A 21410-nucleotide genomic window follows, 5' to 3' on the forward strand; every position below is an offset into this window, starting at 1 on the left:
GCTGACTGGCCTGTAGTTCCCTGGATCCTCCTCCTTCCCTTTTTTAAAGATGGGCACTACATTAGCCTTTTTCCAGTCATCCGGGACCTCCCCCGATCGCCATGAGTTTTCAAAGATAATGGCCAATGGCTCTTCAATCACATTCGCCAACTCCTTTAGCACCCTCGGATGCAGTGCATCTAGCCCCATGGACTTGTGCTCGTCCAGCTTTTCTAAATAGTCCTGAACCACTTCTTTCCCCACAGAGGGCTGGTCACCTCCTCCCCATAGTGTGCTGCCCAGTGCAGTACTCTGGAGCTGACCTTCTTCTTGAAGACAGAGGCAAAAAAAGCATTGAGTACATCAGCTTTTTCCACATCCTCTGTCACTAGGTTGTCTCCCCCATTCAGTAAGGGGCCCACACTTTCCTTGACCTTCTTCTTGTTGCTAACATACCTGTTTAATTATTATCAATGAAATAAAAAAAACAGACTTACTTGAACTTTAACCTCCTGATGGCTCAGAAGGGGAACTAGGAAAGGTACAACGCCTGAATCAATGACCATCTGTATCTGTTCATTACCACCATCTGTTAGGTAGGACAAAGCCCAAACAGTGTCCACAAGAATCTGCAGGAAGCAGAAAAGAACAGACAGCTTATACACTGAGTGTAAGACTGCATCTGAATTGTGTGATCAACACTCCACAAGTCTTTTTAAAAAAAGAGCATGCAATTTAGCCATAGGAAGAGCTCAGAAATGCTACCAGGAGAAACAGTTAGCTAGAATGTTATGATGGCAACTACAATGGTTAAATAGATGGTCATTTGTTCCATCAATAGTTCAAATGCATCACATGTGCTCGTCACAAACTTGGGGGGCGGTGGTTAATTAAAAAACAAAACAAAACACTTTTTGGGTACAGTTGGGCCTGGTTAGTATTTCAATGGAAGACAATCAAGGAAATCCTAAATCCTAGGTGATGAGGATTACTGCTGGAGTTACTATCTGTTGATTAAGACAGAAGTTGCCTTATGGTCATATTAAGAGAGACCATGCGTTGGTTTTAAGAGTTGAGCACTGAGTCGGAGAACCAGTCTAATTCCTATCTAAAATTCTAACTGCAATTTTAGTTAGAAGAAGTCTTATTCACGTCCTGTTCTAAACTGTTGTGCAATGTTACTTGGTGCTTTTAAACAGCTACTGCAGTCTATTTGAGATTGCTACACTACAGTAATAAGTGAATGTAGTAAACACACAGAGACTTTAATCCTAATCTTGAAGGATGCATGAATATGTATGCATACATATTAATACACTGGGTTTATTCTGGAAAAGAGATTATTTATATTATAGCTGGAGCTGGTAGTGATCCCTATTATTTAGGGTGCCTAATACTTTCCATTAAAGAGAGTCTTGCAAACTTTTGTTTTTAAAAGCTCTCACCTCTCCAGTGCTTGCAGACGACCTTTGAAAATTGGCTGAGAAATCTTACAGAACTACAAAGGTGTTTTTTTCTTTGACCCATGAATTTCTGTTTAGGTTTGGTTAAGTTATAAACTGTGAAGTCACAATTTCCCATCTCTCACTTGTGTTCCATAGAAATGTTGACAACATGCTAAAACATTAACTGAAAACGAACATTCAAAAGAGCCAGATCCATTATCAAAACAGTAGCAGCACCTCCACATCACACTGTGCAGGTGACTGCTGAACCACCTCCCAGACCAGGGGTGGGCAAACTACAGCCCGCGGGCTGGATCCGGCTGGTCGGGACTTTGGATCTGGCCTGTGGGATTGCCCCCCCACCCGTGGCGGTGCGGGCCCTGCGCCGTTTCTGGAAGCGCCCAGCACCACATCCCTGCGGCCCCTGGGGGAGGGGAGGGCTCTGCGCGCTGCCCTCGCCTGCAGGCACCGCCCCCCACAGCTCCCATTGGCCAGGAACGGGGAACCGTGGCCAATGGGAGCTTCGGGGGAGATACCCACAGGCGAGGGAGGCATGGGGCCCTCTGCCCCCCTCTCCCTCAGGGGTTGACCTTAGGAGGGGAAGCCTTGGACCTACCCCCTCCAATACACACATTAAAATACATTTCATAAACAGGACAATCAAGAGGCAGAATTAAGGGAGCACAGGCAAATGTAAATCTGGCATCTCACAAATTTCAACCTAAATAGCTAACTTTTGTGTATATAGTTACTATGTAAAGGGTAAAAAGGTTTCTAAATTTCAGAAATGGTGTTTGTGCTTCCCCCTTTACTCTCCTGATGACCGGAATCTATCATTATGAAAATACTGACAGTAGTGTGTTCACTTAATTATACTCACGTTAACGTACAAAACAAGTTTACTATTTAAATACAATACACAAACATTTTTGTTTCTAGAGAAACAAAGAAAAAATATCCCAAAACTCAAAATTTTAAGGTATTTGTCTTGTTTTTACTTACATTTATATCTGTATGGTATATAAGAACACACAATGCTGGCAAAATCTGAAAAAAATAAACTATCAATAATTATAGTGGCACCTGTCCATCACAAAGTAACATCAGCTGTGTAAAAGCAAGTTAGAGTAGAACACGTAGAACAGTATGGTTTGAGGATTTATTCATGTATTATACACCTATGTTTCCTAACAGATGGCATTCACTCAAATGTCATAAAAAAATTAAATATTTTGCAGGAATTTTGTACAAATGCAAAATAAAGTTGCAGCAATGCTATACTTTAAAGGAGTAGTGAGAGAGAAGAGAACAATTTCAGGGAATATAAGCAAACTTAAGAGCAAAGATAAATTTTAGTGATTTTCCCAGCTACTTATCAGGGGTGCTGAGAGCCATTGAACCAAAATGTAAACCCTGTATTTGATGGAAACCATTTCAAGCCAGGGGATGCGGCAGCACCCCTAGTTCCAGCACCTATACTACTTATGAAAGCTTGTGTTTAAAATTACCAGGTATAGTAAAAATGTAAGCACAACAAAACCCCCACTTGTTTGGGAAGTTACTAGGATCAAAATAAAATGTTTTTTTACATGCATTTGTGTAGAGCCAAAGCAAAGTCACTCTTACTACAATACATAAACCCTTGTTTGGTAAATTCTCACTTTTAAACAAAAAAGTGTTCTGCTTACACAGTCTCTCAATTCTGAAGTTCCATCATACTTCATTTTGCACTAAAATGATACTTCAAACTGCTTCAAAAAGACTATAGACATCAGAATATATTTTTAAACAAAGTAGAGCTTTAAATAGGTTGGTAGTATAACCCACAGTAAACCAGCATCCCTCTTTTTACGATTGGCCGAAACGGTCTTCAAGTCTGTATTTTTTTTATATCTGGGCAGTCAAGTATTTTCAGGTGCTTCAGTTTTAAAATGGGGACATATCACTGACACTATATATTTTGATAAGTACTCAAAACTTAAATATATATTAAAATGACACACCCACTTAATTATTTACTTACATTTCACATAATTAAAAGTAATTTCATTTGAATAGCTATTTGTATGTAGTAGTCTCTTGTTTGGTGAAAGTATGAAATGCTGCAAATTAAACTAACTCTTCAAGTTAACACTTTCTACAGTCTTCACTTTTCGACAGTCTATTTCAACAAATTTTCCAAAGACTAATTAGTCAGCATTCACCCTCTCAAATGGTATAATTAGTTTAGTTATAACCTCCAATTAGATTACATAAATAGACCACTTTGATACTTCTATTAACTGGTAATTAATACCAGGCAGCATCATAAAACATGCATTAATTTGTAGCACATACAGCAGCATAAAAAAAACTGTCCTGTAGCCCAGAGATAAGGTGTAAAAATCAGTCCTATTATAATTATTTACCTCCTGAACTGTCTCCATAGGCGGTGGGGGGTCCTTATTCCTGCAGAGATTTACAATGACCCATGTGACGTTCCGAAGGAAGGTGATGGGAATGGAGGGATTGATGAAGGACAGAAGAGGTTTGACAACTCCCAGTGATATGACATAATCTCTACACTGAGGACCATCACCTACAGAAATGAAAATTGTTTAAAAAAAAATTACATTAAAGATGGAAAACCTTGAAATGTATGCAATGACTTATGTTGGGATACTGATATTCTATGTTTCCTCACCAGAAGTTTAGTACCAAAAGCTGCTGTTCAATAAAAATATTTTAGGAGGCATAAAATTTATATTAAAATTTCTTATAGCAAATGAAGTCACTAACTCTCCAAACTTAATTAGTATATACATATGGATTCTTGCCATGTGGAAAATTATATGAAACCAGAGAATATAGAGGAAACATAGTCTCATATGGTAATGCCAATGTTCAAAAGTCAGAATCTAAAATTCCTATGTGTCCCCTGATTTAATTTCAAGTACTTTTAAAAAGACAGTTAGCACTTACCTATAATATTTCCAAGAGCCCAAACAGCTTGCTCACAAACATTCTGATGTGGTGAGTGAAGCAGTCTCAAAAAGAGGGGTACTGCATCTATACAATGAAAAGATTCGACCCTGTTAGTGGAACATAGAAGAAACTGTACACAATATTCTAGTCTATTATTATTAAAATGCATATAATCCCATAACTTTGCCTGACATTAAGACCTTACAGTTTAAGTTAGAAATATACATAAATTCTCAAAAATGTTTCCTTTCAGAAAACAACCAAATGTTAAACAATGGTCCCCGCACCTAAGCTCCCCTCCCAAAAGGTGGGAGTCAATACATTTAAACAAAATTTTAAGTTAAAGGTACAAAGTCCAGTGTCCTGGAAATTAAGATCTTCTATTTACCCACAAACCAGGTGCATAACCAGAGCAGAAACACAAGCTTCCCATGCTGCCTTGACAATGTGTTTCAACACCATGATCTGGAAAAACCACCTCTTTAAGAATTCATATTGGTACTATTCCCCTTGAGCCATCCATTTCCCCTCACATAACCCATTCCTTGAAAGCATGAGGAGTCTTAATGGTAAACTTTTCATTTGCACACTATCATACTTTATCATGTAGACCCGTCGGGCAAACTAAAACTGATTAATATGCTGGTGAATGAGTTAGCACTCACAAGAGAAAATACTACAAACATTAAAATATTAAGAGCTAAGAAAATTAAAGTGTGTTTTTAAATAGAAAATTTGCAATATAAAGAAATTCCAAGTGGACACAATTGTTTTATTTTTGATAATTTAACATGAGGTAGTAGTAAGCCGAAAAATTTGAACAGATTAATGAACAAAATCTATGGAAAAATTCCATGCAGTTAAGACAAACTGCAAAGGAATTTGTTCAAGTTGCCTCAAGATTAGTAACAGTGCTCAACAGATATGAGGGACATCCAACACACTGACACCTAAAAACTTCACTTCCCTCGGGTGCTGTGACATTCAATCCTACCTGGATCACAAGGTCCTACTTTAATGGAATATTCTTGCCTGTCTTTCTTTACAATCAATGGCTCAACCAAATAACTCTGCTGGAACACGGAACCAGCATGTCTGGATTGGGGAGGATCGAATAAGTGTTATTTCTTTCGATAGCACAACTTTTGTGTTTTTAGAAGCGGGATGAAATGTTTCACATCTGCCCTCCAACAGAAGGTGAATTTTTGCAAAAATCTGTTTAAGTAATTAGAGAACAAAATTAGAGGGTTCCCCCCCACAAAAAAAGTGTAAAGTTTAACTATACTTTCTTTTCAACGGCGCTGGAGCAAAAATAGCTCAAGTTTGATACCCGGAATGGAAATAACTCTGAGGACTACAGACATTACTAGATTTGGAAAAAGACAATTGAATAAGTAGTAACTGAAAAATCACTGAGCGCACACAGTTGGCATCTAAGTCTTGCACCTTTTGTAAAATCACTGCATATACTCTGTCTAGCCTGACAGAAAACAGCCTGTTCGGATAATTTGCATGAGAACTGTCTTACTGAATAGTATCAAAATCCTTGAAAAAGCTGCTTTAGCACTGAGACATGAGAAAAACTGCAGGTGCGATCCTGGGATTTTATGGTTTCTCTGCACTTTTGACAACACTGCAAATTCTAAACTTGCATTTCTCTTTTCCAAGCTGAAGAGTCCCTGTCTTTTTCATCTCTCCTCACATGGAAGCTGTTCCATACCCTTAATCATTTTTGTTGCCCATCTCTGTACCTGTTCCAATTCTAATATACATCTTTTTTGAGATGGAGAGACCAGAATTGCAAGCATTATTCAAGGTATGGGCATACCATGGATTTATATAGTGGCATTATATTTTCTGTCTTATCTATTCCTTTCCTAATGGTTCCTAACATTGTTAGCTTTTTTGACTACTGCTGTACATTGAACAGATGTTTCCAGAGAACTATCCCAATGACGCCAAGATCTCTTTCTTGAGTTGTAACAGCTAATTTAGACCCCATCATTTTATATGCATAGATGGGATTATGTTTTTCAATGTGCATTACTTTGCATTTATCAACACTGAATTTATCTGCCATTTTGTTGCCCAGTCACCCAGTTTTGTGAGATCCATTTGTAGCTCTTCAAAGTCAGCTTTGCACTTCACTATCTTGACTATTTTTGTATCGTCTGCAAAGTTTGCCACATCACTGTTTACCCCTTTTCCAAATCATTTTTGAATATGCTGAATAGGACTGGTCCCAGTACAGATCCCTGGAGGACACCACTATTTACCTCTCTCCATTGTGAAAACTGATCATTTATCCCAACCCTTTGTTTCCTATCTGTTAACCAGTTACTGATTCCTCTTATCCCATGACTGCTTACTTTGCTTAAGAGAATTTCATGAGGGACCTTGTCAAAGGCTTTTTGAAAGTCCAAGTACACTATATCCACTGGCTCAACTGTGTCGCATGTTTGTTGACTCTATCAAAGAAGTCTAATAGATTGGTGAGGCATGATTTCCCTTTACAAAAGCAGTGCTGACTCTTCCCCAAATTGTGTTAATCTAGATCTCTGATAATTCTGTTCTTTACTATAGTTTCAATCAATTTGCCTGGTTCTGGAGTTAGGCTTACCAGCCTGTAGTCGCCAGGATTGCCTCTGGAGTCTTTAAAAAAAATTGGTGTCACATCAGCTATTCTCCAGTCATCTGGTAACAGAGGTTGATTTAAATCAGAGGTGGGCAAACTATGGCCTGCGGGCCATATCTGGTCAGGGAGAAGGGGGTGGTTAGATGGGGCAGGAGGGCGGGGGGCGGCCAGGAAGGGGGGCGGGGGGTTGGATGGAGCGGCGGGGGGTAGTCAGGAGCAGGAGTTCCAGGGGCGATCAGGGAGCAGTGGGGGTGGATGGAGCAGGGGTTCCCAGGGGGCAGTTAGGGGCGGGAGGTCCAGGGGCGGTCAGGGGACAGAGAGCGGGGGGGGGGGGTCAGGGAGCGAGAAGCGGGGGACGGGGGGTTGGATAGGGGGCGGGGGCCGGGCCACGCCTGGCTGTTTAGGGAGGCACAGCCTCCCCTAACCGGCCCTCCATACAATTTCTGAAACCCGATGCGGCCCTCGGGCCAAAAAGTTTGCCCACCCCCGATTTAAAAAAGATAGGTTACATACCCAGTTAGTAGTTCTGCAATTTCATATTTGAGTTCCTTCAGAACTCTGGAGTGAATACCATCTGGTCCTGGTGGCTTATTACTGTTTAATGTATCTATTTGTTCCAAAACCTCCTTTACTGATACCTCAATCTGGGATAGTACCTCAGATTTATCATCCAAAAAGAATGACTCAGGTGTGGTAATCTCCCTCACATCCTCTACAATGAAGACCAATGCAAAGAATTCACTTAGCTTCTCTGCAACAACCTTGTCTTCCTTGAGCGATCCTTTAGCACCTTGATCATCCACTGTCCTCACTGATTGGCAGGCTTCCTGCTTCTGATGTACTTAAATGTTTTTGCTGTTAGTTTGTGTGTCTTTTGCTAGTTGCTCTTCAAATTCTTTTTTTGCCCGCCTAAATATACTTTTACACTTGACTTGCCAGAGTTTATGTTCCTTTCCTTTTTTCTCATTAGTTTAATATTAAAAACAGTTCAAAACTGATTGGGGAATTTATGCAATGCACCTTTTGACTATGAAAAGCAGTTCCTAGTGGAAGGACAAGGGAACGTTAAAAACACCTTTTCTTTGATATTCTGAATATATTTGTTAACTTTAAAAAAAAACAACAACAAAAAACAAAAAAAAACTCCTCCTCTTTGGACTTAGTTCCTTTCTACATCCTGTCTGCCACAAGCCTGGCTGGCCTTTCAGCTGCAGCTTGTGGCTAAACCACCACCGTCTGTTGAAAATATCTAATTATGAGACTAATATAGCTACCACCCTCTTACCACCGCCCCGCACCAAAACGCAAAGAAAGAAATGAACATGGCTGCTGAGACACAAGCTGCAGCAGAAAGGGTAGCTGGGCTCATGGGAGATAGGCAGAGAGGGGCAGCTTACAGTTACCATTTTTACCCCTTCCTTCCCTCCTTTCCTCTGGAAGGTACAGGCCAAACTGCAGGAAAGTAATTCAAATCCTTCAATTCCCATCCCCCCTCAACCTCACCTTCAGTCACATCTAATCAGCTATTCCCTCCACATCTTTGCCCCCTAAATAAATAAATTCTAGCTCAATTAATCTCTCCACACCAATTTCCCCCTCTAAATTTATTCTCCCACCAAGCCAGTTAACGCATCTCCTCTCAAAAATCAACTCTCCTCTTCTCCTAAACAAAATTAATGCTGTCTTTCAAATTACACTGCATGCATTATCTGCCCCTCTAAAAATCAATAAAATCATCCCTGTTTTCACCTCTTTAAAATAATCAGTCCCCATCTCTTTTTGTGAGGCCCCTAATACTACTGCCCCTTTTCTGGTGTTCTCTTCTGATTGCCAACAGCCTTTAGCCTCCTAGCTCCTTCTGTACCTAAGCTAGTGCAAGATAAAAGCATAGCCTCTTTCCTTCTACAACAGCACCAAGGCACCCTTTGTTCCCTCACTCCCCATCCCTCTTAAAAGAGGAGCAGCTCAGAGGCTGTTTTGCTTCTTATTCCCCCTTTCTTCCTGTGGAAACAGCAGAAGCTCCAGCCATTGCACTTTTCATTCTCATTTGCTCTCCTGAAACAAAATACAGCTATTGACACCTGAGTCACTTTCCCTTCCACTCCCATTAAAAGTGCAGTAGACACCTGGACTGATCCTACCCTTGCATTTTCCCTGCCAGGTATTAACTGAGCAGGACATCCAGCCAGATTTCGGGAGAGGACATGTTCCCCTCATGCCTCTCAGTGGTCAGTTATATGAAATCATTAATTAGGCTCTGTCATGTGTATGGATTTCCTATTCTTATTACTCTGCTTAAATACACAACTTCATATATCACTGCTTATGACGTAACACAAAGATGTCATGATGAGCACAAGAATTCTAGATAAACTGAACAATGTGCTCATGTTAAAGCTGCTATTAAAATCTTCAACGATTGCATTTCCTGACTAACTTCAACTGTGCAACCCTAACGCAGTTATCTGTATTTAACAGCATTTTTAAAACTGTAACATTTATAGTATCTTTTTAAAGTAGGAAGAATTATTCATTAAGCCTTCTGGTTCTAGTCCTGTGGAGAGTAATAGCACTCAATTTCAGGAAATATCTTTTCAAGAGTGACAAAGAATTAACATTTTCTGTGATGCTCATAAGATGACTCTTCAAACTTCCATACTCAGGCCTCAATTTCCTAATGCTAATCATTGTTGGCAAATACCTCAAGGGTTACAAGCAAAAGCACGACTATTATTTCTAGCACCTTTCTGCTAATTTCTTTTTCATGGTTTTAATATAAAAATTCCAAACGGAAGACACTTTTCACCTTTACCCAGCAACATCCACATATCCCAAAAATGAGCAACTTTTAGCACTTACTTGACTGTACCACAGCTTGGGTCTGTGCAGAAGTGCCCGATGCTATGTTAGTCAGTGCCCACGCAGCTTCAAATTGTAATGAGGGACTGTTTAAAAAAAAAAAAAATTTAAGTCAAGCAGTAATTTGAAGTGTGCTCGTTAGGCTATTATATGGTTGCCCTCTACAGCTATTAGCTGTGTCTATATATAGAAATTGCAGAATTTAATACTGTATTATGTAGTTTTAAAAAAAAAGACTAGACATTTCAGAAGAATTGAGAAGTTTAAGGGAATGGGAAAAAAAATTATACTTGCCAAAGCCTCATCTACTACTCATCACCACTGAAAACAAGCCAATTGATTCTGTCCCTCCCACAACTAAGGCACCTCCCCATATCCACACACTGCGGAGTCTGCCCCACACACAGCTGATACAAATACCCCTTCCCCTAAGCTTTGGGAGGGAGGAGAGACCAGCACTGGGGGATCTTTGTCCCCCTCTGAGGCCTGGGGGGAAGGTAACATCATTGGGGGAATCTTCACTGGGTGGGGAGTGGAGGGGCAGGAGCTGCTACTCCACAGCCTGCTCTGACTTTGCATGCTCTAACCCCATGCATTCCAGTGAAGTGGAAGGGAGCACTAGTTGCTCCACATGCTGTGGGACCGGTTGTTAATCACATGAAGCAGCTCTGATTGGCCTGTGGAGCTGACAGGGGTCAGACAAGAGAGTGACAAGCGTGCGGAAGTATGGGCCTGTACTTGCCATTTCCAAAACCTGCAAACATTTGTCTTACATATCTTTAAGATCTGCAACACTCCTCCCCACCACACATGCTATACTTATTGTATTGACCACCATATTTCTAGCCAGGGATTCCATCCACTGCTATGTCACTCCTTAATTAGTTGGAAAAGTCCATTATCTTTCCCCAAGGGATGAGTGTGCTGCCTCTGCAAAGGGCCCAGAGAGCAAATACCAGAAATATAACCAAACTTCTTCCAATTCCCCCTGCCCTTGTTGAAATCACTACAGAAATTCAGTCCTATGTTGTTGGGTTTTTTTGGGGGTGGGGGTGGGGAGTTGGTTCAAAAACAGGAGTTTGTACACAGTTAAAGCAAATATTGACAATACAGGGGAGAAAATAACTGTCATGTAACATCTTAAATTATCATACAGACCATTTCAGGTTTTAACCTGGCAACTGAAGTCTTTTAGGGCTGGTCAGCTCAATGTGTTTGTCCTGTAGAGTGGGGTGAGGAAACAGAAGCAGGCTGTTCTCAGCAGAACACCTATTATGGAATGCCCATAATCTCTTTGTGCAACAGAGTGAGTGTTTGAAAGCAAGATGCAAGGGTCCTTGGTTTTGCCACATTTTCAGTGGGGATTGTGGGGTTTGGTCTGTTTTTTTCTATAAGTGGTAGAGGAAACAGTTGCATTGGCTAACACGGTGTTGGTAATTTCACTGTAAAATATCGTAAGTATCTAGAACAGCGGTTCTCAAACTGGGGTCCATAGACCCCTGAGGGTACTCCAGGGGGTTTGTGAGTCCTGTCCAGCTCCAAGGGGTCCGTGAGTCATGTCCAGGGCCACCGGCTCCACTGATCAACTCCTCACCCTCCTTCCCAGTGTCTTCTGCACACCACGGAACAGCTGTTCAGCGGCGTGCAGGAGGCGCTGGGAGGGCGGTGGGAGGAGCGGGGATGGGGAGTGCTCGGGGAAGGGCAGAAAGAATTGGGGAAGAGGGGTGAGGGCGGGGGTGAGGCCTTGGGAAAAGGGGTGGAGTGGGGGCAGGGCCTGAGCAGGAGTTGAGCACCCCTGTGGAAAATTAAAAGCCGGCTTGGGGGGCTATGAAAAATTTTAAATCAAAATGGGGATCCTTGGGTTGCTAAAGTTTGAGAACCACTGATCTAGAAGGTATTAGATATATATTATATTCATTTTTGACATTTGCATATTTCTTATTTTCAAAAAGAAGACATCTGAAAGGAAGAAAAAAACATAGCACAGTTTCAACTTTGACTTATTTTTAGAAATAACCATCTCTAAATGGACTACTTTGGATGGCCTAAGATAAACAGCGTATTTATGCTCACTAAATTACAGAATAACTGGACCAAACAGACGGACTGGTCATATAAAGCACAGTCCTGGCAACTATGTGGGTAAGAAGAGTCCAAAATATCAAGACTGAAGGAAAAAGAGGCTGACCCAAGACGTAGTGAGATGGAAGACCGTTAGCATGTGGTGTGTTAGAGGATATGGCACTGAAGAGAGAAAGAGAGAGAGAGAAAAAGAAAAAAGAAAAAAAAAAAAAAGAAAAACACGAACTCCTACAACAGACCCTATTTGATGAGATTAATGAAAGGACAAAGTTCAGAATAAATTTGTCACAGGAGCATTGTAATGCAAAAGCATCACAGAACTGGTCTGTCCCATATCACTGATTGCCAGTAAAATACCATCACACTTCCACCAACAAGAGCAGGGGAATATAGCCTGTTAAAGAAGCTCTGTGGATCAGTTAGGAATATGAGTGTATATAGAGTATTTATTTTCCCTGAGACCATGCATGTTGCATCTGACATGTGCCTAGCCAAATACACAGTAGTAGTTTGGTAAAGAGTTGTGTGTAGACTGTGGTTAAAGGGAGTGATGGAGGGCTAGCATTTATACAAGGGGGCAGAATTAAGGTTGCAGTGAACGGTATGGTAGTTGTGATAATCGTAAGATGTGTGCGTGTGGTTGGAGGAGTACAGGGTATGTAGTATTAGATGACTTAACTTTTCATTTCCTTGCTTTCACTGATTTGTTTCAGGTATGTTGCACAGGTAGCAACCCTAACTGCTTCTTGGAGCTTTTTGTGAAATAGCTTCCTAGATATGTTCATTCTTAATTCGAGGTGGTGTAGGAAAGGAATGGGTATTGTGGACACAAAAAGGTTAAAAGAGCATCTGCTAACAGACAATAGCTGTGCAGAATCGCTTCTGTTGTACGAGAAAGTGACAGCAAATCATGGCTTCTAGTGGAGGTTTTACATGCACCCAACCTCCATCAATCAGGCTTCTGTGCACTCAGTTCCCCATTCTCCCCATCAGTCAGGTTTGTATGTACAGTGCATAAACTTTCAATTATAACATGAAGAGCAGCTAAAAATGACCCTAACTCCAACTTAAGTTTTTAACTACCTACTGCATCAGATCTATATCCCCTACTCAAATTTTGTAGACAATATTTTAAAAGATATGGATCACAATAAAAGAACTGCCCAGGAAAAATTTCATCCAGATCCCAATTTCAAAGACTCCCTACTACAAATTTACAAAGAAGCCATAAAAAACTACACAGAAAATGGACAAAAATCAACTGTGTGAAATGTCACACCAGTTGGACATCTACTTTTGCAGAAAAATGGGCGCTTATAGCCCATTTTATAATGCAACCCTAATTATGAAATTGTTACCAGGCATTTCCATAATAGCTGGTTTGCTGAGCAAGTCACAAGCAGGGCCTTGTGTATTCTATGATTCTGCAGCTGCAGAACGGCATCCAAAATCTGTTTGCATTTAAAAATGTTTCTAATTTATGGTTGCAGAAGTAACCTTGAAAACTCAAAGCGAGTGTAAACAAATACAGTGATGCCTGCCTGAGAGTCTGAAACGATAGCTGAGGGTTTATGAACTGCCCCAACTCCCCAATCAGAGCTATGGACTCCATGATTCTGTGATTGTGCAATTTGGCATTTTTCTAAGGTGTGCCAAGGAATTCACCATATCCCTCTGAACTCTGCCCTGCTGGGACTTGCCTGCAGCTGTCTTTTGTTTTCCAGCTTTCCCTTCAAAGAGAAGTTAGATAGCAGCACAATGCTCCCTGTACTGTTCAGTGGAGCCAGAGCTGAAGTCCACCTTGCAGAAAGAGCGAAGGGAGCCAGAAGTGTAGGCTGGTGAAACAGGCAGCCTGGGGAAGAGTGCAGCAACCAAGATCAATGATGCTGTGGTATTTGGTCCCACTGTGCCCAGTGGGACCATGACATGGCCATGGTCATAAGTTTGCATCTGAAATAGTGCTGCCTTTTAATCATAAAACTTAAGGAAAGGGGGAAAAGAAAAAAAATGTATACTTACTTATCATCCCTTTCTAGACAGTTGACCAGAATTGGTAAAATTCCAGATTTTATTAAGTCATCAATAGGTGGATTTCTGTCACTGGATAACAGTTTTCTGTAAAATTAAGTAAGACAGATGAGTAAATAACATCATCAAGGAAAATTTCTGTAGCAACTGTGTGCATGTTGCTGGGTTTTTTTACCTTGCAGCTTGGACAGCACTCAACTGGATCACAGGGTTATCACTTGTGGCATTCTGCAATACAAAAATAAACAAATTCAGAAATCCATCAAATGAGCCTTAAATTCTGAATTCAAGAAACTGAAGATATTAAGTTTAACATACCTGCAATATAGCTTCTAGTGTTACATTTTGCTTGAAAAGAAAGAGAGATCATTTAGCAACAAATTACTAAAATTACATTTAATGCTGAAACATTCTAGACTAAACATTTGAGCAATGGTGAGCAGTGCCACTCCACTACTTCGTTGGAGTTGTAACTGCTCGGATTTGCCTTTTCTGTCCATCTACAGGCATTTTAAAAATGAACATAAGACTCAAACTCAAGTGAATAACAGAACAAAAGTCTTCTAGCCACTACCAAAGAAACTAAGTTTTAGAAGCAGATTCAGAATCAAGCAACTTACTGCTTTGAAGTCAGCATCAACATCCGAGTCTTCTAAACTTTCTTCTTGAGGGACATTTCTTTTTTTCAAAAGATGTTCATCTCTTTTGTTCTAAAGATATTAAAGACACTTTAATGCTTATCAATACTGACTAGTCAAACAGAGGCACTTAAAAATAATTTACATAAGATTGTTTACATAAAGAGATTTGGAACTCCAGACTGATTTTACAGTAGGGCAGCTGTAAATCACTCATTTTGTCTTAAGCTAAAATAGATTTGAATCTATATATAAGCATGTATCTTGTGAACCATGACAAAATACTACAATCCGTTGCATAAAATAGATAGTTAACACCTTTCAGTTAAAAAGTATCAATATTTTACGTGGAGTTTATAGCACACATAGCTCTGCCTCAACAGTCACTTAAATTAGAAATGAATAATGATGTCCTAGTCAAATAAGACTAAAATTAGTTTGTAAATAAGACTATTACAAGCTGCTCAGATATCCTGATTACATCTATTTTAATCCTAGGTGTAAACAAACATGCTCCAACACACTGGCACTGATAGACCCTGGTCACTGCAGCATTAACAACAGTTTCTACTTATAACACAGTACCCTGCAACTTAGTGCTTTGTTTAGTAACTACTCAGATGAGCTTCACTGAATAAGCTGCATTTTCAATGTTAAAGCATCCACAAAATGTTCAGTCTGCTTAATCAGCTTGCTTACTACCTTTTATATTCTAAGTTTTCTACTTTTATAAGAGGAAAAAACTCAAATAAAGGTTTCGACTATGCCAAACGAACATGTTTTATTTGTAGTTTTGAGATTTTTATTCCAAGTTTGTTTATTCACCAGAAAAAAATTCTCTTCCACAGAAAAAACTCTCTCTTCCACATTTTAGACATGGTCTATCTTTTGTTCTGTGCATAGTTTCCTGCAACTGTACTATATTTCCATCTTCATTTTGGGTTAAATATTTAAAAAGCAAACTACACTGTCTTAATTCCAAAAACTCTGATTCTCCATTATGCAAGCAATTAAAGACACTTTCTCCCCTCCAAACTATCATCTGCTATGGTGTCACACTATATCTCAAAAGAGCACCCTGTAACCCCCATATTCATCATTCATATATGATTGTGATATTTCATACAAAGCATGCCTTATAAGATATCATACGAAAGGTCATGATGTGCTGAAACCCACTGTTCTGTCAAAATATGCATATCATTAGTGTGTAAGAAATTATGAGATTCTGCTGTCTGGTTGTTATTGAAATATGTTGTGACTTTGGGAGTCACCCACTGCTATTTCTCCAGTGACAACAAAGGAGGTGACCCACACCCAGGTGGGCGTTAAATGACCATTAATCAGCAAGGGAGTTGTAAACAAGAGATATACAATTCTGTAAGAGAGTTGCACAAGCATCACACAATGGGGATTGCTCAACTCTATGAGGCCTTGTCTACACTGGCAAGTTACTGTTCAGTAAAGCAGCTTTCTGTGGAGTAACTCCCAAGGTGTACACACTACCACGCCGCTTAGGGCATGGCTACACTTGCAGATGTAGAGCACTTTGAGTTAAACCAGCCTTCGTAGAGCGCAGTAAGGAAAGCGCTGCAATCTGTCCACACTGACAGCGCACTGGTGTGGCCACATTAGCAGCTCTTGCAACATCCACAGAGAGCAGTGCATTGTGGTAGCTATCCCAGCATGCAAGTGGCTGCAATGTGCTTTTCAAATGGGGCGGTGGAGTGGAGTGTATTGTGTGTATGTGGGGGGGAGAAAGAGAGGGTTTTTTGGGGGACTGAGAGCATGTCAGCATGCTGTCTTGTAAGTTCAGAAAGCAGCAGACCTCCCCCTCTCCCCCCGCCTCTCTCTCTCTCTCTCTCTCTCTCACACACACAGCATTCCACAGTAATGGTTGCTTTGTCTCAGAGCAGATAAGCATGACGGCTGTCAAACAGAGCTTTCAAAGGGCATATCCAACACACAATGACAAGAGTGGCCACTTGACTTAAGGGGATTATGGGACGTTTCCGGAGGCCGATCAGAGCGCAGTAATGCAACACCTCGTTCACACTGACACTGGGGTGCTCCAGTGGGGGCGCATCAAACATTATTCTACTCGCCGAGGTGGAGTACCAGGAGCGCTCTAGCCGTGGAGTCAGAGCGCTCTACGTGCCTTGCCAGTGTGGACGGGTAGTGAGCTAGTGCGCCCGGGGCTCCTTTAATGCGCTGTAACTCACAAGTCTAACCAAGCCCTTAGTGTGCAGAAACTCCTCAGTTGCAGTGTTATCAAAAAAACACCTTGACGAGAGTGGTAAGCCTTAAAGCGCAGAGGCTCCAGCACTATATTGGCAATGTAAACACATTACAGCGCAGAAAGCAATCAACTGGCCTCCAAAAGTGTCCATAATCCCTCAAGTGGCCACTGTGCTCTTGTTTTGAACTGGGCTGCCCTGGAGACATGCTCCCCTCCCCTTTCAAAGCTCAGTTTCTGACAGCCATTGCATGCTGTGCTGATCTGCTCTGGGACACAAAGCAAACCATTAATATGGCATGCTCCTACTGTTGAACACAGAGAGAGATAGAGAGAGGGTGTGTGTGTGTGTGTGTGTGTGTGTGTGAGAATGTGAGAGAGAGAGAGATTGCTGTACAGAGAGCTGGGGACGGAGGCTGTGGTTTCCCCCTCCTCCGGCCTCAAGACTGGTTGCTTCCTGCTGCTGTTTGAACTTACAAGACAGCATGCATACACTCTCTATCCCCCAAAACACAGTCTCCCCCCCTCGCACCCCCATACACACACACACTCCCCGTTACACACTCTGCCCCCCCCCACACTTCAGTTGAAAAGCAGCTGGCAATGTAGTAGGATGCCCATGGAACAATGGGATTGGGAAACCTGCATCATGTGATGCTGTGCCTGTCCCATGAGGCATTGCAAACCCTTCCCAAAGCACCCTGTGGCCAGTTGCACAGTGGGCTAGCTACCACAATGCACTGCTTTCTTTGCCCTTGCAAGAGCTTCTAATGTGGATGCACTCCACTATCACAAGGAGCACAGTGTGGACATGCAACAGCTGTTTAATTCCAGCGTTTTAATAAAAGTGGTATAACTTGTTGTGCAGAAACTTGCCAGTACAGACATATCCTGATTTAGCAAGGCCCACCAGGACATGCCTGGGCTAGTATTTTCCAGGCATATGGACTGAGGGTATAAAATAAGAGAAAATTGCATCATGCAATTACCTTTCTCCTCCCCCATTTACACTGACGGCAACAAGAATGCTGGGAAGACAGAGACTAGAACTGAGGAGACTGGTCCCAGGTTTAAAGGGAAAGCCTGCAAATTAAGGGCTGTAACCTACCTGCAACATCCAGTGGGGTGAGAGAAACTTCTTGATGTAAATACTGCTTAGTTTTAGGATTTAGACTGCATGTTTACTTTTTATTTTCTTTGGTAACTAACTCTGACCTTTCATGTTTACCACTTAAAATCTATCTTTCTGTAGTCAAACTTATTTTAATGTTTTATCCTTACCAGTGAGTTTATCAAAAGTGCGTGGGAAATCTATTCTGTTTACAAAGGCTGATTCATGTCCATTTTCCTTTGACAAAGTGGTGAACTAATTAATAAGTTTGTACTGTTCAAAAGAAGGTCTTGAGCAGTGCACGATGGTGTATTTCTGGTGCAAGGCTGGAGGCTTGGGAGACTTACTAGTGTTTCCTGGCGTATAGTTCATGAGTGGCTTGGAGAGTGTTCATGCAATGTAGCTGGGTGAGCTACTGCATGCTGGTGGCTAAGTGATAACTGCACCTCGAGGTGTTTGCTGCTTGTCACTAGAGCAAAGCATTGTGAGAGCCAGCCTAGACTAGGAGATTAAGAGGGAACAGAAGTCCCACAGTTTGAGGTTGTACCCTATGGATCCCGTCACAGTTATACACACCTTACTGGATATGGTGACTATGCCCTTATTGCCTATTTATGATACATAAAGTAGTTCAGGCTTGATTTTATTTAGATGTTTTCTGTATTTGATTTTTACATTAGAAAAATCACGCCATTATTTCCCTTTCTTTGGTTGAAGGATTCTTTAGACAACTCAAGTTGAACAACATCATAAGTTGTACATGAACAGAACAGCTTTCCCACTCCTCAACTGGGACGGGGGAATAACAGTATGTTAAGGCTTTTCCAACCAGGGAATGAAACAAGCCCCAGGACTGAAAAACCCATTTTTATCCATCACAGAGGTTTAGTAAAAGGCATAAGTTTATTTTCCTTTGCAGTTCATGTGACACTACTGCTAGAAGGCCCATATTCTACTTCAAGAACCAGGCTAGTTGTGCTTTGGAAAGCATAACCTGTATACATGCCAAACACAAATCAGGAGGCCCAGGACAGTTTTCACAAACATACTAACAGTTTAATTTCTCTCCAGGCTATAATTCAGGGTTAGAACCCCCCAATTTAGCAGTCAGGTTTTGTCTGCATTACAAGAACCATCCACCTACCAAAATTGTCTGCCACAGCAAAGGGCCCTATAATGAGAGACAATCAAAAGCATGGTGGTTCTTATAGTGCAAACAGGCCCTGAGTGTTTTAAATTTCTTTGTGAGGTTTAATTGTGAAAATGTTAAAAATGGCCATTGTGCACACAAGCCATTTTAGGCACAAACTAAAGGACTGAGTCAACGTGCAGGCTTGTGTCAAACGTTTCTACACTAGGCAAGCAACAAATGACTATGGTGCTGTTCTTTGGCTGAGTTAGTTTTTGACAAAGTATTTGCTTATATCCTTTTAAGCAGATACTAATACTACGCTGACTTGGTTTCAGCCTTGGCAATTCTTGAGTTGTGTAAATGTAACTGTCTTTCCTACTGCTTGCGTGAATCATGAGCAGCATGAAAGACCTGATTTGGGAAGGCTGTTTCCCCTGCTCAGTGGCAAGGACAGATCATTTGGGGGGGGGGGGGGGGGGGGGGGGGGGGGTGGGCTTCTCAGGTGCCCTTTCTCCCTATCCTAAAGAGCCTGCATAAGAATAAGCTCTATGGGCCGGGACAGTTCTAGAATTCTCTCCATAGTCCGATGTTGCTCCTTCAACATGCTTCAGACAGGCACTAAAGCGGCTTGGAGTTGAAGCCACAGTGTTCTCAGTTTCTGTCTTCATGGGGACCAAAGGATCAAGCTTGCTGTTGAACTCTGGCGTACTACCATGAGATCACTAGGCCATCTCCCTTTTGCATCCTCAGCAACAGAGAACTGCACCTGAACTGTGTTGCCAACTCTCACAATTTCATAATTAATAATGAAATTTTGGCTCCTGCTGGAGCCAGTCCCATGAGGACACAAGCAGCTCTGACCTTCATGTGGTTTCCAGCCACATGGGGAGAGGGGGGAGGGGGGGAAAGAGAAGAAGGAAAAAAACCCCTTCTGACTGGCTGCTTTCCCTGCTTCCTAGGAAAGAGCAATCCAATCAGGGCTGCAGCCTGAGGCAGACAGGCCATTCCCCTACCCCCAAACTCCTTAGCTCCTGAGGGAAGAGGGAGCAGCTAACACCATGTTCATAAGAGGGGCAGGAGGAAGAAGCTACAGAAAGCTCAATGCAGCTCTGCTCCTCCCCTTGCCTGTGAAAAATGGATCAGTATGCCCTCTGCTCCTCCACTCCCCCTCTGTGCAACAGCAGGACTGGAAAGTGAAAGAGGATGAAGAACCCATGGAGGTGTCCTCCCTCAGACCTGGGAAGAGAGAGAAGAGGGGAATGAATAACCTGATGTTGCCCCACAAGGCCTAGGGAGGGAGAGAAGAGAACCCAATTGCAGTTACACTCCCAGGCATAGGAGAAGGGGATCAAGAACCCTTGACCATGCAAGACCAGATGTGCACTGAAGTAGGGTTACTATACGTCCATTTTTTCCCGGACATGTCTGGCTTTTTGGTAATCAAACCCCCGTCCGGGGGGAATTGCCAAAAAGCCAAACATGTCCGGGAAAAATACTGGCCAGGCACTTCCCCTCCCGGGCTCCAGCTGCTCTGCTCCTCCCCGGACTCTTCGGCTCTGTTTAAGAGCCGAGCTGCCCGAGTGCTCCGGCTTCGGGCAGCCCCCTTGCCTCCGGACCCCAGCCGCCGGCCAGGCACTTCCCCTCCCAGGCTCCAGCTACTCTGCTCCGGCGGCACAGGTTCCGGAGGCAAGGGGGCTGCCCAAAGCCGGTAGCCTTCAGGCAGCTTGGCTCTTAAACAGAGCCAAAGAGTCAGGGGAGGAGCAGAGCAGCTGGACCGGGAGGGGAAGTGCCCGGCCCGGGGCTCGGGGTCCGGAGGCAAGGGGGCTGCCTGAAGCCGGAGCGCTCCGGCAGCTCGGCTCTTAAACAGAGCTGAAGAGTCAGGGGAGGAGCACAGCAGCCGGAGCCCAGGAGGGGAAGTGCCCGGCCGGGGGCGCAGGGTCCGGAGGCAAGGGGGCTGCCCAAAGCCCAAGCGCTAGCGGCTTCACTGTTTGCTGGGCAGCCTCCAGACCCTGTGCCCCCGGGTGGGCGCTTCCCCTCCCGGGCTCCAGCAAACACAAGAGTTCCTTCGGGGGGATCAGAATAAGATTTTATAAATTTGGGAAGGGTGCAACATTCACACTGAAGCTGAGCAAGGGGAATTATAAAAAGACCCACAATATAATCTTCAGGGAAAAAAAATCATGATTTTGGGGGGAGGTCTGGCTTGTGATTTTTTAACTTTTGATTGGTAACACCATGAGCTACTCCTACACAAAAGAGGCAACTTCCCTGAGTTCCCGGATAGTAAAATAAACTCACTGA

At 42.4% G+C, this 21410-nt stretch overlaps 1 protein-coding gene across 1 annotated transcript in view; it reads right to left on the bottom strand.

Annotated features, from left to right (window-relative positions):
• Nucleotides 1-21410, bottom strand: part of KPNA3 (karyopherin subunit alpha 3) — an 86626-nt gene that overhangs the window by 19112 nt on the left and 46104 nt on the right. The window contains exons 3-11 of the mRNA XM_034758524.1: nucleotides 14613-14702; nucleotides 14311-14340; nucleotides 14168-14220; nucleotides 13984-14079; nucleotides 9883-9968; nucleotides 4386-4472; nucleotides 3833-4002; nucleotides 2427-2471; nucleotides 477-608 (exon numbers count right to left, since the gene is read on the bottom strand). Of these exons, the coding sequence (XP_034614415.1) occupies nucleotides 477-608; nucleotides 2427-2471; nucleotides 3833-4002; nucleotides 4386-4472; nucleotides 9883-9968; nucleotides 13984-14079; nucleotides 14168-14220; nucleotides 14311-14340; nucleotides 14613-14702 (789 nt within the window). The remainder of the gene's footprint in view (nucleotides 1-476; nucleotides 609-2426; nucleotides 2472-3832; nucleotides 4003-4385; nucleotides 4473-9882; nucleotides 9969-13983; nucleotides 14080-14167; nucleotides 14221-14310; nucleotides 14341-14612; nucleotides 14703-21410) is intronic.

This window comes from Trachemys scripta, chromosome 1 (genome assembly GCF_013100865.1).
Source record: "Trachemys scripta elegans isolate TJP31775 chromosome 1, CAS_Tse_1.0, whole genome shotgun sequence".
NCBI classification, from domain to species: domain Eukaryota; kingdom Metazoa; phylum Chordata; order Testudines; family Emydidae; genus Trachemys; species Trachemys scripta.